At 39.0% G+C, this 19,428-nt stretch overlaps 4 protein-coding genes across 5 annotated transcripts in view; 3 read left to right on the forward strand and 1 right to left on the reverse strand.

The window, feature by feature from the left end:
* LOC129726583 (synaptotagmin-1) overlaps positions 1-19,428 on the forward strand; it is a 119,498-nt gene that overhangs the window by 17,608 nt on the left and 82,462 nt on the right. The gene's annotated exons all lie outside the window — the stretch shown is intronic.
* LOC129728400 (general odorant-binding protein 45-like) lies at positions 126-1,545 on the forward strand. Its single transcript, XM_055686839.1, has 2 exons — positions 126-145; positions 672-1,545. Exons 1-2 carry the CDS (start codon positions 126-128, stop codon positions 1,543-1,545), a joined length of 894 nt encoding a protein of 297 aa, XP_055542814.1.
* LOC129728401 (general odorant-binding protein 45-like) lies at positions 14,179-15,024 on the reverse strand. The gene has a single exon (XM_055686840.1). It carries the CDS (start codon positions 15,022-15,024, stop codon positions 14,179-14,181), a length of 846 nt encoding a protein of 281 aa, XP_055542815.1.
* LOC129728402 (general odorant-binding protein 45-like) lies at positions 17,650-18,507 on the forward strand. The gene has a single exon (XM_055686841.1). The coding sequence runs from the start codon at positions 17,650-17,652 to the stop codon at positions 18,505-18,507; it is 858 nt and encodes a 285-aa protein (XP_055542816.1).

Below are 19,428 nucleotides of genomic sequence, written 5' to 3' on the forward strand. Positions count from 1 at the left end.
ATACGAATAAGGAAAGTTCCAGAAAGGTCACACCTCTCGATGAAGTAGAGGCGAGACAATATCACAAAACTTTTTTTATGCTATTCCTCTTCGTCATTCGAACCAAGACGCTTCTGTATATCGAAATGAATAGTAAACAACATCAGTATGTGTACAGTGTGACCAAGTGATGTGTTTTAATTTTCGCTAAGAACTTAAATTTTTAATAAAATACGATGCTATAAATTGATTCTGGGTATTACCAATGAAATTCTACAATAATTATTAATTCAAATGCACGAAAATAACGTTTCAAGTTTTTGAATTACCTGTTTGGAAACATTGTTATATTACGATAAAGACGGAAACAACCAACTTCAAGCAAATTTGCTAAACTTGAGAGTGACAAAAATGTTTCCAATAGTTGTGCGTTGCGCGGGTGCATTTATCATCTCTGTTTGTTTTATGTAAACCACCTACGAACACACCGGCTATCAAATGAGTCGTGCCTAACCAAACCAGAAACCCGACGATATATTGTTTCTGTTTTTGTTACAATGAGTTGCAAGTAAACTGCACACTACCAGTACATGACAGTTGTCACAAAAACGGCGCATCTTCCAGACACGGATCTATTTCATATCCGGAATGCACTAGCTTAAATAGTGCTACATTGAACTTCAACAATGCAGTTCAACTTATTGCACCACGATAAAAAGTATCGCCACTATTCTGGTTCTCACCGCGTACTCATCATTGGTACTAGCGGATCTTCCCCATTACACTATCTACAAAAGCTTCCCAACTGCATTCTACGAATGTGCGGAATACTATCGAGTTCCCAACTGCACCGTTCGACGGTACATCGAGCAATCCTACCCACCAGAGGAGGAGGTGAAGAAACTCATTCGTTGCACTTTGGTTAATTTGGGTGCCTGGGATGATGAGAGCGGTGTGCATCAACAGGTCATGCGCAACTACTTTGTCCCGCGACCCGATGACACTTGCTACGAAAGACGAACTCGCGAGTGTCTCGAAAGCATTGTCTACGACGATGTTTATAGTCGTGCATACGAATCGTTCAAGTGCTACCTTCGTAACTATGGAACACTCGTCTCGGATGACAAATTTGTGCCCAACGAGCAGCTGGAATTGGATCAGTTGGCACTCACCAGCCTGATCATCTCCAACCTTCCCTTTGACGTTCTCGTCCAGTACTGCAGAGGAAATATTCAGGATGAAAAGCATTTCCCCGACATATTGTACGTGATAATGGTACGAGGTGGATACTATAGCCCTCAAAACGGTTGGAACTTGGAAAATTTGTACACTCAACTCGGGTATGACATCCTGCTGGACCCATACACCAAAAAGTGCATCACAGACGTCGCGAGAGAGAAATGTAACGCCGATGAGATTACGAAATTCTTAGAAACGTGGCAACGGTGTCTTAGCTCTTACGTTCCACTGTTGCGTCATATTCAGGATGAGGCTAAGAAATTGATCGGTGCATCTGCTAAATGTCTATGCTCTACGGCCTCATACAATGAGGAAATTAAATGGTGAATTATATGGAAGAAGCGGATCGTTAGTTTGGGAAGTCACGCAATATCTTACCAAGGTTCTGGATGCAGTACGGTTTAGATTTTTTTTTTTAATTTTTGTACGCCCAAAACAAAATGAAAATGTATAGAATGATCTTTCGGTTTTAAATTTTCATCAGAAATAAAAAAAATAGAGTTAGACAATAATAGTGGTCTTTTCATTCATTACTGGGAGGAACCTTCTACATGTACGTATATTTAGACGTAAAATTACGTCTCTCTAGAAGATTCACTACAGAGGAGTGAAATGTAAATTTAAAAACGGAAATAGGGACGGAATTCATCCTTTTTCAAATGCTCATAAGTCGGATAGATTCTAACGGATTTTCTTTGTTCCTTCAGTAAAACTCAACTAACCAGAAATTCACTTTTTGATCTCGTTTCCAATTATAACCTCTTCGTAACCACTCCCCAAAATAAAATATCTCAGCACAACTTGAAACAAAAGACACCGTATAGAAAACTCAACTTTATTCTTGTTCTGAACATGGCAGCGATAGAAACCACATAGCAGCACACTGGTTTTTCTGTTGTTCATTGCTGTCACAGCTTAAGGGTGTCAAATTTCAAATTACATCACGGAAAAACGCTGCAGAAAATTACCTAGTTGACCGATCCTTTTCAAACTTTCAGACAATAAAATATAACCCATTACTAAGCTTTTTCTTTCTTTCGCCAGTGGTGGACGATCTTCTCAAAAGCTTAGAAGCAAAAGGTTTCGAAGTTGTGGACTTCGCAGATGACATAGTCATCTTGGTAAGAGGAAAGTTTGACAACATATTTTCGGAAAGAATGCAGGAGGCTCTGAAGTATACCCAGTCTTGGTGTATAAAGGAGGGTCTCAGCATTAATCCGTCAAAAGCTGTAATCGTACCTTTCACTAGAAAGAGGAAATTCAATCTAAAAACTCTCAAGCTTGAAGGAGTAGAAATTCCATTCAGTGAACAGGTTAAATACTTAGGAGTTATCCTTGATGCCAAGCTAAACTGGAATGCACATCTTGACTATGCAATCAACAATGCGGTCAGTGCGTTATGGTTGTGCTTCAAAACCGTTGGAAGAAAGTGGGGCTTGAGACCAAAAATGGTGATGTGGATATTCACATCGATTATACGTCCAAAACTGACCTACGCTTCGATAGTATGGTGGCCGAAAACCAAAGAATCCACCGCCAGAACAAAGCTAAATAAAATTCAACGACTTGCGTGCATTGCTATAACAGGAGCAATGAGCAGCACCCCATCAAAAGCTCTTGATGCAATTCTTCATCTGTTGCCGTTGTACGAATACGTGCAACTAGAGCAGAAAAGGGTGCATTGAGGCTCAAACAAACAAAAACTTTCTTGTCAGGTGATCTTGTGGGTCACCTGACTATACTGGACTTTTTCAAAAGAGGGCCAGTGATGAGTATGAATGTAGACTGGATGGCACCTCAGGATAACCATGATATTCTCTACAAGGTATGCGAAACGTCGCGTACAGACTGGGAAGTCGAGTTCCTGATGTCCGTCCCCGTTAAACGATATTTTTCACAGATGGCTCAAAAATAGGTACAAAAACTGGTGCAGGAATCTTTGGCCCTGGAATTAATATTTAAGTGGCAATGGGACACTGGCCAACAGTGTTTCAAGCAGGGATTTTTGCAATCCTTGAATGTGCGTATGTTTGTCTGACTAGAAAATACAAACATGCAAATATTTGTATTTTCTCTGACAGTCAAGCAGCGCTGAAAGCACTTGATGCTTATAAATGCACATCCAAGATTGTCTGGGAATGTATTCTCACATTGCGACAGCTGTGTCAAACAAACTCAGTAAATTTGTATTGGGTTCCAGGACATTGTGGCATTGGTGGGAATGAAAGGTCAGACGAACTTACAAAACAAGGATCTAACTCACAGTTTATCGGCCCAGAACCTTTCTGTGGTATATCAATCTGTGCAGTGAAAACGGAGCTTAAACGCTGGGAGAAACAAAAAGTGACAACCAATTGGTTGGATGTCAAAAAGTGTACCCAATCTAAAAGATTTATAACACCAAACGAAAACCATTTAAAAAAGCTCCTAGAGCTCAACAAAAGAGCTCTTTGTACATATGTCGGCCTAGTAACGGGGCACTGTCCGAGTAGATATCATTTAAAGAACATTGGCCGGGTTCAGGATGATATCTGTCGCTTTTGTAATACGGAACGCGAGACATCGGAACATCTGCTTTGCAGTTGTGGTGCATTATTTAAACGCAGATCAAGGCTTCTTGGCAGTGGCTTCTTACAGCCCAAAGAGATTTGGTCTTCGAATCCTGGAAAGATGATTGACTTAATAAACCATATTTTACCTGACTGGGAGCGTGTCGGTGCAGGTACCTGATCACTCACAACAATAGTGGTCATTGTATTTTGCAAAGGGATACGTATAGCAATTGACTGGGATATATTACAAAAGTTCACATCAATGGACAACGTGATCCTAATTCCCTGACAAAATAAAAGCTTTTGATAAATTTATTCCATTCAGCTTCAATGCCATAACTGTACCACAGACTAACAGACATAACGCTTTGAACAAATCATCAATCAAGCCATCGTTTGGATGATAACAGTAGTTTACGTAAGTAACACTAGCACCACCTGCTACCGTGTTCGCACTGCGTCCTGTATTCCGACAACAGCGCTAGCGTACGTTCATATGTCAAATTGGGAACTACGAAAAATGTATGATATAGCATGACAGCGTTGACTGACGGAGTTGTCGCGTGTCAAATGTTATTTAAACGAAAAATTGAAATGATCGTTTTTTTGTGGCGATGAAGGTTGGTTCCAGTGTTAAGTCTGTTAGTCTGTGGCTGTACGCTCGCACCTTACGCTAAACTTCACTAAGCTAATGAGTTGTTTAGTTAGGTTTTGTACAAAATCTGGCTGCAGCCTTTTCCGGGCAGAAACCCACATTTTCTTCATGCCCTTCTCAGAGTTGACATCCTTGAGATGCTTTTGTAGTGTCTGCTTCATAATAGCCGAGCCCACTCAGTTATGTGGGTAAAAAGTGACGTATAACAAAACCTAAGAAGGTTTTGTTTTAGTCACTTTCAACCTACACAATTATTTACCTATATGGGCTCGGTCGGAAAAGGGCTATACTTAATTTGTCAGCCAGAATACGTGATTTTGGAGAATGCACGAAATATAATAATTTAAAATTTTATTTTCTTGACGCCACTTCTAGTTCAAAAACTCATAGTCTTAGTCAACCAACCAAATGATATCAACAGCAAAACCAAAAAGTATGCTTATCATGGTGTATTATTAAGCTTGTCTTTGTAAGTTCTTTGAGCTGTACTCTGCTGGGCAACATTGAATCTGTCAGCGTATTTCATCCGTGATTTAGGATGCAATTGAGATCGCACAACTTAATCGTACTTTACTAAATTCACGGCGTAACTCTATTCGATGCTATCAGTTATTCGAGCCATTGACCGTGTTCCATTTTCTTTCATATCTTGAAATGTGTTTATGTGCTATTTATAATTGCTGTTGGCTCAGCCAGCAAATATTTTTTTAATGGAAATTTCCGTTCTAAAAATCAATCCAAACCAAAATTAGCTATTGTTTAATTTGTTTACGTATAGTTTGAAAAGGGAAACAAATTGTCTTTTCACATGTATCATAGAAAGTTATATCTTAACCTTGTCTGTTTTGTAAACGATACCGAGATTCTTTCAAGTCAATTCTAGCAGGTCTCATTAACGATCTAACCGTTGAGAAGTAGAAATTTGTATGGAAACTATAGATCGAATGGTTTGAAAATCCAATGACAACAAATGAATATCAAATCAAGTGGAAAACATAATTTACCACTAAATCAGTATAAATAAACAATTGAAAAAATCTTTTAACATATAGATTTCTAACAAATAATATTTTGTTTCTACTTTTACTTGCAACTCTTACATAAAAATAAATGTGTTTTTACCTAATTATTTCAATCAACGTTTCTATAGTCATTCGATTTGCAAGGGAAACGAGAACTGTTGGGCTATTCTATGTCAAATGACAATTCAATATGAATGATTTTTTATTTTTCTCAACATAAAGAACATAGAAAGCACAAAAAAAATCGCACAGCAAGGTAAATATAAATATACTGCCGCTCATAGCAAATCTGTCCCATTTCCGTTTTGGTGCTGATGAGACAACAGCAATTAAAAATCGTAACGCTTTAGGTGAAATTTTGCACTCAAATGCTTTTTCAATCAAGACCATCAACAGAATCTAGTACTGCAATGACAATCTAGCACTTTTGCATGATGCACTTGCATAAATACCGAAATTTGATTAAAATTTGTTGAAAATCATAAGCTGGGACTCACATGCGATTACTTTTACTGTACGTAGCCAGAATGATAGCAAGTCATTCCCATAGCCAGCTACGACCGTTGATGAAAAACAAACTACTGCAAATCGATGGCGGTGCTATAGCTTGCGTTTGGAATGAATCAATCGCTGGTCAATTCGAAAGTGACCATTTTTTTTAAGGGGGGATTTGTTAGTAGCTTAAGTATTTATGATAAATATTAGTAAATAATGAGTATGTGTGTCCAACTACAAATGGTGACTTCTCAACACTGTTAGAAATTTGTAATTTTAATTGTTAGGATTTGTTTGCTTTCGCAATTAGGACTTATCATTCGTGAGATTTAAACCTACTTGTCAGAAAAGGGGAAGTAAACTTACAACTAACTTAATTGTTAACTTATTGGCTATAAAGAAAGCTTGTCGTAGCAATTGAGGATTGCAACGTTTTTTGTCTAAAATTGTTAATAATTTTATTTGACATAGCTTCTAATGGTTCAACACCAGTATAATGTAATTCGAGTGTATCGAAAATGACCATGTTTAAAAAGAACCTGTGACCAAAATTGCTATCATTGAACCCATTAGTTAGTTTTTGTACAAATTCCAAACATTTCATCACAACTACCCGACAAGCTTTTTTGGTGTCTAGAGCTTTTTGAGTAGCTGTTTAATTGGTTCTAACTGAACAAAAATCATTGATCCCCGATAAAGAAACTTGAAATGTAGTACTGAATGTTTCCTCAGCACTAATATCATGAACAAAAACATGCAAATTGCAAAATATAATTGTGAACTCAGACAACACAGATATGTTAATTAGGCGCCACTACACACGAATTGGCCCTGATCCTTCTCAATTTTTTACTGCAAATTAGAATGTAAAAAACTAATTTTTCAATATGGAGTGTCTTTCAATATAAATAATATTGACGCTCAGTTAGTCTAGGATTGAAATATGATTGGGAAACTTTGTTTCATTGTTCACATAGAACAAATAAACACAAAATCTCCTCTCAAAAATATCACGTTCTGAGGCTGATTGAAACACGAATTGTTGATTAGAAACACAAATTTTCAAACAAGTATTGCTTACTGTAGTAATTATTTGCCAAGTTGCTGTCCAATAACAAGCAATTGATTGATTCCAAGTAAAATTTTGAAAATCGATACCGATGGACAGTGGTTCGCCTCGCCCATAGGCCAAAATTAGAGAAAAGTTTTTTTGTTTTCTGCTTATTATCAATTTAATGGATCGGTTATGAACTTGAGAATGCAGAAAAATTGTTTTTGTTGGCCTATTTTATGAAGTGAAGGTGTTTGACACTTGCAAAATCAGCGCAGTACGTGTTTTTTACATTGTGTATATATCCGCTTTGGAGCAAATTCAATTGATTCATCAGCTTATGAATCTATGGTTCATGATGAAACCATCAGGAAACAGGTATGTTTCGCTATTGCGGTGTTGTTTGGATAGGTTTGTGCTAAACTGTAATCAAAATTAAGTTCGTAAGAGGGAGCGTAGTAAAAAAGTCAAAGAGCACCACTAGAATTCATGTAAACTCTTAAATGTGTTCCGCGCGAGATACTATCACCAAATTACCACCAAACAATAAACTCAGGACACAGGAAAAATTTGTTAAAGGTTCCATCTGCATATATTTGCATCCAAGACAATGACAAGCAGCTAAAGATGGTTACTTTTTTGTTTGAATTTTATGTTTTCTGCATAGTTTCTTAGAAGGCTTGTGGTACATTCAGCTCAAATTTACAAATTTGTTCTCAAACATTTGTCTGTATTCGAATTTTGATATTTGGTGTTGAAATACGGTAGGTTTCTGAGACAATATCTAATTTGTTTGAAGTTTTTCCAATGGTACAAAAGTAAAATTTTGATCGCTTTGAGGGTTCATCTAACGAAACCCGATTGAGCTGAAATTTTGCATAGGGACTTTTTTCGAAAAGGCAAAACTTTTGAAAAGTATTGCATTTTTAAATTTAATAGTCAAACTTTACTCGCAGAAGGTTGATGAACGGATTGAGGAAAGAATTGAAGGGAACCTGAATGATCAGTGGAGGCACATCCACAGTTCGATCAGCACTACAGCGCGAGAAGTGTTGGGTACAACTGCGGCAGCTGCGCCCAATGAGTGGTTTGACGCTGAGTGCCAGCGAGTGACGGAGGACAAGAACCGCGCAAGGGGTCACATGTTGGCCACGGCTGTGACTCGTCAGAGCATGGGTAGATATCGAGATGCAAGAGCCGCTGAAAAGAGACTCCATCGCCGGAAGAAACGACAGCATTGGGAGCGTATTCTTGCGGAGGCGGAAGGTTGCTTCTCCAGGCACGATGCGAGGAGCTTCTACACGAAGGTCAACGGAATCAGGAATCGAAACGTGTCAGCCCCTGTCATGTGCAACGATAGGGAGGGGAACCTGATAACCGATAAAACAGAGGTGGCCAGGCGTTGGAGACACCACTTCAGTGTGCTGTTGAACGGTGAGGGAAACAGTGGTGTCGAAAGGAGCAGGATGACTATTGAGAATGATGGTCAAGCTGTGGATCCACCATCCATGGACGAGGTGAAGAAAGCAGTGAAAGAGCTGAGAAACTGCAAGGCAGCCGGGAAGGACGGCATTCCCGCCGAACTCTTCAAAGTCGGGAGCGAACAGCTGTATCGTGCCATCCATCGGATCATGCTGAGAGTGTGGTCTGATGAAGAATTGCCCTCGGACTGGTTGGAGGGTCTCATATGTCCGATCTACAAAAAATGTCATCGCGTGGACTGTAGCGATTATCGGGGCATAACTCTTCTTAATACCGTGTACAAAATTCTCTCCCGCATCCTGTTCCACAGACTGAGGCCGTTGCAGGAGACCTTTGTTGGCGAGTACCAATGCGGGTTTCGAAGGGGACGCTCAACGACGGACCAAATGTTTACCTTGCGACAAATCCTCGATAAATTTCGAGAATTCAACCTGCAGACGCACCATCTGTTCATAGACTTCAGGGCAGCGTACGATTCAGTTAAGAGAAATGAGTTATGGCAGATTATGATCGAAAATGGCTTCCCAACAAAGCTGATTAGGCTGATACGTGCCACCCTTGAAGGTTCTACATCAAGCGTCAGGATAGCCGGTGAGATATCGGGCTCGTTCGTGACGTTAGATGATTTGAAGCAGGGTGACGGGCTGTCGAACTTATTGTTCAACATCGCATTGGAAGGTGCTATACGGAGGGCTGGTGTGCAGAGATGCGGCACCATCATTACGAAGTCTCACATGCTTCTCGGTTTTGCGGAAGATATCGACATCATTGGTATCAACCGTAGAGCTGTGGAAGAGGCCTTCGGACCTCTCAGGAGAAAAGCTGCGAGATTAGGGCTTGTCATAAACTCTGCCAAAACGAAATACATGGTGGCTGGCAGAGTGCGTGGTAGTCCGTCGGAGGTTGGTACTGCGGTGGTGCTAGATGGGGAAACATTTGAAGTAGTCGACGAATTTATTTACCTGGGAACATTAGTGATATGTGACAACGAAGTTAGCCGTGAGATAAAGAGGCGGATAGCAGCCGCAAACAGGGCCTTTTACGGATTACGTAACCAGCTAAGGTCCCGCAGTCTGCAAATCCGTACTAAACTTGCACTCTATGAAACACTGATTCATCCGGTGGCTCTCTACGGCCATGAATCATGGACGCTGAAAGAGGCTGATCGGCGAGCTCTTGGTGTTTTTGAGCGTAGGATTTTGCGTTCAATCCTAGGCGGCAAACTAGAAAATGGTGTTTAGCGCAGACGCATGAACCATAAAGTGTACCAGGTATACAAATCGGCGGAAATAGTCAAACGGATAAAACACGGCAGGCTTCAGTGGGCTGGACATGTAGCGAGAATGCAGGGTGAGCGTCAAGCGAAGGCTATATTTAGCAGGAATCCCAATAGAGGTCGTCGACTTCGGGGTAGACCCCACACTCGTTGGATGTGTGCTGTCGACGAGGATGCACGCGAAATAGGTGTTAGGGGCGATTGGAGGATAGCAGCCCAAGACCGAGGGACATGGCGACGTATTCTGGATTCGGCACTGGATCGATAATCGGTCTGTCGCCTTTAAAGTAAAGTAAAGTAAGTAAGTCAAACTTTTTCCCATATTCTATTGGCACCCTATCATGTATGCATGATAATGGGAATACCAGAAAATTGAAACAAGTTGGATGATGGCAGTCCCGAAAAAGTTTGTTATAGTCAAAACACACCTAATTGTGTCGATTTCAGAAGTTTCCAAGAACAATACTGTACAAAAATGATTTATGACCGCTGATGATTGTTTTCAGATTTTGATAGCGGAAAGTTAACAATTGCTTTGTTTCTAACAGTCGCATGCTAAATGAGCCAAAGTTTTGTGCACGAACACCGAGACAAAACAATTTCATCATAAACTGGTCGGTGTTAGGTCAGACCGGACCAAGTCGCAAAATTGAAAAAAAAAAACTAGTTAACGATAGTATTGGATAAAGATTTTCTTAAGCTACATCACACAACAATCAGATTTTATTTATCTCTGAAACAGCAGAAATAACAGCATGATTTTTGTCTGCATGACCAATGAAAAGCGATTACAGTGTTCAGTCAGAATGGACCAAGTGTTTATTTTCAAGGAGACTGCCTTCGGTCAGCTATTGATAAAAGCGAACGAACGGAAGAATTTTCAAGCGTTTTCCGGATTTCTTTGTATCAGAGAACGCTTTCACTCACCCCCCCCCCCCCCCCCCTCATCGGAATCTGTAAAGTTTCACGCACTGCCGTGGTTTTGAATGTGTTTTTGGACCGTTTAGGGGCCATCCACATACCAAGTGGACAGATTTTAAACGATTTTGACCCCCCCCCCCATAGACCGTGGACATTACACATAACACACACCCCCCCTCCCCAAAGCCTCACGTGGTATGTGGATGGCCCCTTATTGCTGTCACTAACATGACCTGATATCATGCCTTATAGTGTGCAGACAAAGTGAACCAGCAGAAAAAAGTTGAAATTATCAGAATTTACAGCATCGGTTTGGAGTCAACATAAATGAATTTCAACACTATCAGGCAACTTATCGGAATGCTTCTTTGCCCGTTATTCAAAAAAGTATACTCTACCAGTAAATGAGGAAAATGTACTTGGTCCACTCTGATTGAACACGTGAATGAGAAACGTTAGTCATTTGTGTGGGTGACACAACATTCCACAATTTCATAAAGAAGTTCAAGTTACAGTAGTAATACTGACTTTAAACTTGATGATTTTACCAATGAATTATATCCTCAGGAGGTTGAAATAAGTGGTAAGTGTATGTTTGTTACTGTTTTATGCATGCAAATTAGATTTATGCCCGTAATGAAATTACGAAGCTTAAGGCAACACAAGCGATTGTTTGGCCAAAGTTGCAGAGAAAGTGGATGATTACGAATAACTTAACTGAATGAATTAACCATATTTTTGTTCCATTAAAAAATTCCGCTCCTACCATTGATTTTTTGAAACAAACACAGTTTAAAATTTATTCAAACTATTTTCAATAATTGTTGCTGTCGCAGAAGCTAACCATGTGACACATTCTCTGCGAAGCTACACCAACAAACCAATTTTTGAAATGCATATTTCAGCAATGTAAATATTTTTCCTAGATTCTATAGTGTTTGAACCTTCCAAAAACGTAAATGTCAAATTTATAGTGTTTAAGAAACTGTAGAAAACTAATTGCAAAGTTCAAGTAAAATTAACAAAAAACAAGCGTTTTTGGTTACATATTTTTTAAATGGTTACAAATGATCAGGAGTATGTATTTATAATACATTTTTTATGTTATATGACTGTGAAATAAGTGCTTCATTCGATGCCTAAAGGGTTTCGAAGTGAAATTTCAAATATGTTGATCTTAGGCCAATACGAAAACAGGGGTAATTTAGCGTTGTAACGTCACGAAAAAAGTACAGTTTTTTACTTCATGGAAACTCCTTACATTTAATCAAAGTAATATTTCGTTTTCTCTTTATACTCAAAAATACCTTCAATTTTATACTAAAAGATCGCAGCTAGGTTGAATACAACTTGAGTTACAACCGGGTTTAATTTGCGTTGTAACGTCACGAAATTTTTTTTCTCCCCTTATATAATATTCGTCTATGTTTAAAAACATACTTGATGCGTCTAAATTAGTTCACGTTACATATGTCATATAACAGAGAATAAATTTTGTAAAATGGATTAATGTTTTCAATTATTAAACTGTGGGTCATCCATGAGTAACTTTACATTCTAAAAAATTCTAATATTATTCTATTATATTATATTACAATGCATTGCGTGAGGGGGGATTGAAAATTGTCAACTTCCGCGTTACGTAACATGCGAATGTTCCCTAAGAGAAAAACTATTGACGCAATGTAACCGTATCAATGAAATGAATACTTCGTCCGCATCGCTCAAGCCAATTTCCCGAATGTGATGGTTATCGCAATTACGAGACGTGCATCACCACATTTAACGATGAGAAGAACATTTTTGAACGACCAACACCAGATCGTGGAATAAGCCAGCTATTTATTTATTTTGGGGGCAAGTCTAGATGAAAAAATCTTCAGCGGCAAAAATGCACTCGAATTTTCTTGAATAATTAGTGTGAGTTTTAAAAATCATGGAAATATCACGGGAGCGAAAAAAGTTAGAAAGCGGCATTTTTGTGTTATTATTACAATTTTTGAAAGGTTTCTTGTATTTATTGGAATTAAGGACACATTTGTAAACTTGTTTTTAATATAAATGCTGAATAAACTGCTAACGTACTCAGACATTGTGAAAAAACTACAATAAAAATAAATTTAATATGTTTTACACATAATGTCATATAAGACACTTTTGAGAATATTTATGATACATATGTCACTTATAAAAAGAATTGATTTGATCATAACTCACATTCCTTCACTGAAAATCTCCAAGTTTAAGTTTGGTTCTGCATTCCCAAACATTAAACGTCAATGTAAATTTGTTACGTAGTTTATGGATAACCCCACGAACCAAGTGCATAGAGTAGAAGTAGGATAATATAAAAATCAGATATTGAACTATTTCCTATGAAAATGACTAAGAAATATGTGATAAATAATGGATATCGACTGATTCATATTTTCGTGACGTTACAACGGAGTGAGAACACCCCTTGCTGAAAAATGAGCGTTGTAACGTCACGAAATATAAAAGCTTCTCAAATATAGATGTTACCAGTTATAGGCACTCTAAACATGGGAAAATGTTCGATTATTATTTGTTATCAAATCGTGGAAGAAGAAATTGCTATAAAATTCCAAACAGAGCAGAGTTTTTTTTTTGACTTTTGTAAGGAAAGTCCCGACACCTCAATTTCTCGCGCGTTGTAACGTCACGCTACATTTTTACTCCCCAAGGTAATATAAACAAAGTAAACAAATATCTTATACATCATTCTTATAGGAAATGTTGTCTACTTTCCGAATCTGTAATAATATCAAAGGGTTTCATGAAAAAAATACAAGTTAAAATTAAAATGATGCCAACAGAATAGTGAAAACGTTGTAACGTCACGGTAGAATGTGTCATGTAGATTAAAAACTTTTTGACTGTTCGACGATCAATGGACTAAAATTATTTGTTCAATTGTTCAGTCATGATGGACCAAGTCATTAACGATTCTTTTTTGATTCAATCAGAGTGGACCAAGTACATTTAATCAGTTACAAACCTATCCTTTTTGAGCTCACGGCACTCCTTTCTTTCCAATTGTCATATTGCATGATACAATTAGAGAGTTACTCCAACTTATAACATCAAATCTGCGCAAAAATATTGAGAACTTCAAAATTGCCAGGGCAACAAACTTCTAACTCGTTTTTCTCGAAATGATCGAAATGTCACTTGGTCCGGTCTGACTTAACACCGACCAACTGTGATCATTAATAAATTTAGCCTGCAGCTCGTGAATCAACAATTATTTTGCTGGACCAACAATTATCTTGAGGATGCTTTCACGTTTGTTGGGAATGACTTAAACTTGTTAAATTCAAATTCATTTTTTTATCATATTTCGAAAATATATTTAGTTCGAGCATTTTTGTTCAGACTTAGTCTATATTTCCTAAAGTTCGTAAAACCAGCTGAACTTGTCGTTGATCCTCCAGCTAAATTTGATAACCACAGGTGTCTATCCGTTCCTTCCCAATACTTCCACGTTAGTTTCCATTGTACAAGGAGTTGGTACAGATACAACCGTCTGGGTCACCAACCAGGGTCTTAGCTGCCACCTGAATATACTGCAAAAGCGGACTATACTGGCTCAAGCATTGCTGCCATGTAGCGAACAGCCGCGACACTTCGTCAGCGTTACATTTCTCCTTCGCAACCCCATCGATGCACTCTTGCGTGTAAGGGTCCAGCAAGCCCTGATCGCCCAGTTGAGTGTACAGGTTCTGCAAATTCCATCCATTCTGTGTGCTGTAGTATCCTCCTCGTACCAAAATCACGAACAGCAGTTCCGGGAAATTTTCCTCACTTTCAATGTCACCCTTGCAGTATTGAACAAGGACATCATAGGGCAGATCGGAGATCAACAAGCTAGTTAGAGCCAACTGTTGCAGTTCCAGCTGTTCATTGGGCACATATTTATCGTCCGAAACGAGTTCTCCATAATAACGGTAGTAACACTTGAAGGATTCATAGGCACGACTGTAGTCACAATCGTAGAAAATATTGTCGAGACATTCACGAGTGCGTCTTTCGTAGCAGATGTCATCCGGTGATGGAACAAAGTAGTTACTAATCACATAATCACGCACACCGGTAGCATCATCCCAGGCTCCAAGATTAATCAACGTACAGCGGATAAGTTTCTTCACCTCCTCCTCCGGTGGATAGGATTGCTCGATATACCGTCGAACGGTGCAATTAGGCACATGATAGTATTCCGCACATTCGTAGAACGCAGTTTGGAAGCTTTTGTAGGTAGTGTAATGTGGAAGATCCGCTAGTACTAGCGATGAGTACATAGCAATAACGAGAATGGTGGCAATGCCCTTCATTGTGAAAAACTAAGAGACAACCGAGCCGCTTGAACTGCAACTGACCATTCGAGGGTAACGGTTAACCAATTTAAACCTCAGCCGAACATTTGATTGCGGACGTGCAGTTGATATTCGCTAGTATTGCAAGTTGCAAACAAAAGTTAAACAGTGTGGAATCATTAATGAATGCCCAACGCTAATGTTATGTCAACATTATGGGTTATGTCTAATACTTTTTGTTACAAGCACGAAGCATTTGATTAGAAGTTGCAGCGCGAGCGAACGTGTATTTTTAGACTTTACAATGCGTAGCGTTCAAACTTGTGTGACGTTTTTAAATGTTTTTTTTTTGTCGTTTGTTGATTCGGTGAAACTGTTACTAATATTGCAATACGATGATTTTGATGCAATTTTATTCTCGTGACAGAATTTTTGTCAGATTTCGTTAAAATATTTTTCATTCGTTAGGTTATTCTTAAAGTTCTGTACAGACATTAAAGTACGACATATGTGCTGTACCAGTGCTGATAAAAGTCATTTTCCCCAGCAAAATTCTTCGTAAATTACAGCCAATCATTTTCAAATTTCACTTCCAATGATCGCAGCACTCTTTCAGATACACTAGTTTTTCGTCCTAGTAACGTGCTGTTATACTCAGATGAAATAGATCGCGCGCATCGTTCACGGTTACAAAATAAAATTTGACGACAAATCCAACCAAATGATCTTCACTTCAAAGCGAAAAAGAAAAACAAACAGTCCACTTAACCAAAATGAACCTCACCGAAACACTTCTTCACTGACACTGACTGATGCTTTGACATTCTTCGTTAACTGATAAACTGATTTTGTTGTCTTGCTTCCATCGCATGAAATATAATGAGGTGTTTTGACAGTTCACTTCCACGCAAAAAGTGGGAAGGGAGAACTCTGAAAGGATTGTAAAAAAATAACGTTTATGGATGCTTTTTTTTACTTTCACTCAAGAGTGTCAACAAATATCAACCCTGACTAGCCAATTTTGACTCTTTTCCTCGTGTAAGCTCGAGTTTCCTCGTGTAAGATAGATGATTTGTGCTAAGCTCTGGTTCATGTCAAATAGATAGAGGTAAGTCGCTGATGAAAAAAATAGGTTTTACAAAGATTCTTCTGAAGAAACATCGGTACACATGCAAACTGAACAATTTCCCTATCAACAATCGTAAAACGTCATATCTGCGTATGAATTTGACAGCAGAATTCAATGGCACCAATTTTCAGTATTTGATTCGTTTCTACCATGCTGCAAGAGATAGCATGATGTAGTTTTTCGTTTCAAGAGGCGCACAATCATCACAATTTTCAACTGCCGACATTTTCATTTATGCTTCTGAACTGACACTGATTGGTACCGATTCTAGTTTGATTTTTTCTCCAGAACGCTTTTACTTCTGATGAAGCCGCTGATAAAGTGCTGTGAATGTTTAAATATTCAAAATCCATACACACAAAAGCAAGATATTTGTAGGTCGATAATATGAATGCTAATAATGTAGGATTTTGCAGGACTCTAATACAAAAGAAGGAAGTAGATAACCTTGGCTGACTTTTTAATTAGCTCTTTAATGCAGCTTGTACCGATATGCTTAGTTCTTACCTTGAGTATAACTCCCCAGCAAATAGGTCAATATTTCTACAGTCAACTAATTTATTATTCCTCCCGACTGTGACTGTGGGAGTACTGCATTCGCAACCTTTTGTTTTAGGAATGCTGACTGTGACAGCAATTCACATCTAGCTTTCACTATTTCTACTATAGGAAGCTAGGAAAAACAGACCGGGACACCGACATCCAACCAAACCCACCTTCGCCTGGGAAATTCGAACGACACAGTATTATCCTTTGAGTTGACAGAAAACATGATAATGGGATTGTCAGACTGTGGCTAGAATCCACTGATTTAGTAGAGTGATTTAAAGTTGTTTTGGTTTCATCGTTTTTTGCTGAAAAAAAAACACCAACCATATTCTGCGCTTATGAACAAGCAACACCACCATATCCACAGGTGATGAAACTTTGACTTAATCGCTATTCCGTATTATGTGCTTATCTGAATACTTGTAATACATATTTTCAAAATAATTTACAATAGGTAACAATAATACCGAATAACAGAAAATAACTTGACAGGCTAAAAATGTTTTTGTGTTAATAATCAAACCTTACGTAAACAAATTGAAAATACAACTACATCAACATGCAAAAACTTGGCACATTTCACATTTCACAACCGGGGATAAAATATAAAAACACTGGATACGTCATACTATTTCGAATGCAACAGTTATCTATTTACCTTGAGCAGCACAGTTCATGCCACAGCAAACTTACAGCATAGCAACATTATCGACAGATTCGTGCCTATAAAACAAACTATTGAACGAAACACTACATATCACACCATTAGACTTAGGATTCCAATCTCGGTTTGCTATATGTAACACCTTACAATTAATTGGACAGCCTCTATCACGGCTTCAAACAATAACACATATTAATTTCATGTCCGGCAGGAATCGTTCAGCAAAGGTTTAAATTTGTCCACCCTAACCTGCAACAATTCAGTTCCAGCTTAGCTCAGTTCTATGCAGCAACTCTTCAGGATGAAGGGAATCGCAACCATTCTCGTTATTGCTATGTACTCAACTTTTGTACTAGCAGATCTTCCCCATTACACTACCTACAAAAGCTTCCAAACTGCGTTCTACGAATGTGCGGAGTACTATCATGTGCCTAATTGCACCGTTCGACGGTATATTGAGCAATCCTATCCACCGGAGGAGGAGGTGAGAAAACTTATTCGTTGTACGCTGATCAACCTTGGAGCCTGGGATGATGATAATGGTGTGCGTGATGCTGTGATTAGTAACTACTTTGTTCCATCACCGGGTGACACCTGCTACGAAAGACGCACTCGTGAATGTCTCGACAACATGTTCTACGATTGCCGCAATTCTCGCGCCTACGAATCCTTCAAGTGTTACTACCGTTATTACGGAGAACTCATCACGGATGATCAGTTCGTACCTTACGCAGAGTTGGAACTGCAACAGTTGGCTCTCACTAGCCTTACGATCGCCAAGCTTCCTTACGATGTCCTTGTCCAATACTGCAAGGGAGACATTGTAAATGAAGAACATTTCCCAGAATTGCTGTTCGTGCTTTTGGTACGAGGAGGATACTATAGCACACAGAATGGCTGGAATCTGGAGAATATGTACACTCAACTGGGTGATCAAATTTTGCTGGATCCTTACACGCAACAGTGCATCGATGGGGTTGCGAAGGAGAAATGTAACGCTGATGAAGTATCGAGATTATTCGCTACATGGCAGCAATGTTTGGGTCAGTACGGTCCGCTAATACAACAGTACGTACAAAATGCAGCCAAGACCTTGGTTGGTGATCCGGACGGTTGCATCTGTACTAACTCTTTATACAATGGAAACTGGGTGATTTAAATTCCATTAAAGAAACAACGTGATCCCTGCGAATTATAATGAATATAAATGTTACCACGGCAATAATCTGAAATAAATCAAAATGTTACAACTATACAACTTTTCTTACTTACCTTACCAAACAGCCATCTCCACTCCACATGGCCCAAGACTGCAGTTCGACAGCTTTGCAGTCTACGTAGCATCCGTAGATCGTCTTACACCTGATCGATCCACCTTGGTAAGCAAATCCTTCCACTCGAAGACCACAAGAGCGCTTTGGTCCTCCAGAAGCATAGTCCATGTCTCTTGGCCGTGGAAGACTACCGGTCTGATCAGTGTCTTGTAAATGGTCAACTTGGTGCAGCTGCGAATTCTACTCGATCGGAGCGTCCTCCAGAGTCCAAACTATGCGCGATTTCCTACTATGCACCGATGAATTTCTTTGCTAGAATAGTTTTCTGCAGTTACCAGTGAGCCCAGGTACACCAACTCGTCCATCACCTCGATTTCATCACCACCAACTTGAACTCGAGGTGGGAGGTTAGCACTATCTTCTCTTGAACCTTTTCATGTCATGTCATGTACTTCGTCTTCGATGCATTAATAATTAGACCAAGTCCGGAGCCAAACGGCCTTTAGTACGATTTTCGTATCCACTATCTTCACAAAAGTCCGTCAGCGAACACCAACAGGCAAGTAGGTGCCCCAAAGGCGTAACTTGAAAGTAACAATAAAAATATCTTTCGAGTGTCAATACATACAGCGATGTATTCCCAATCATGTTACATTCGAACTAGTCCGATCATGAACAAAAGTAAACGATATCGTTCATGAAAAAGCATTCGAGATAAATTAAACTCAAGCAGAGCGGATACCCTGTTGAACAGTATTTAGAAGTCAACTATTGCGCGCCAAAAATGCTGTAGTTGGTTCGTTGAG

Source organism: Wyeomyia smithii, chromosome 3 (genome assembly GCF_029784165.1).
Source record: "Wyeomyia smithii strain HCP4-BCI-WySm-NY-G18 chromosome 3, ASM2978416v1, whole genome shotgun sequence".
Lineage (NCBI taxonomy): Eukaryota > Metazoa > Arthropoda > Insecta > Diptera > Culicidae > Wyeomyia > Wyeomyia smithii.

Coding starts and splice junctions, on each gene's coding strand:
- LOC129728400 (XM_055686839.1), top strand. CDS start 126: ATGAATAGTAAACAACATCA. Junction 146..671: donor ATGAATAGTAAACAACATCA/GTATGTGTACAG, acceptor TCAACAATGCAG/TTCAACTTATTGCACCACGA.
- LOC129728402 (XM_055686841.1), top strand. CDS start 17,650: ATGAAGGGAATCGCAACCATTCTCGTTATTGCTATGTACTCAACTTTT.
- LOC129728401 (XM_055686840.1), bottom strand. CDS start 15,024: ATGAAGGGCATTGCCACCATTCTCGTTATTGCTATGTACTCATCGCTA.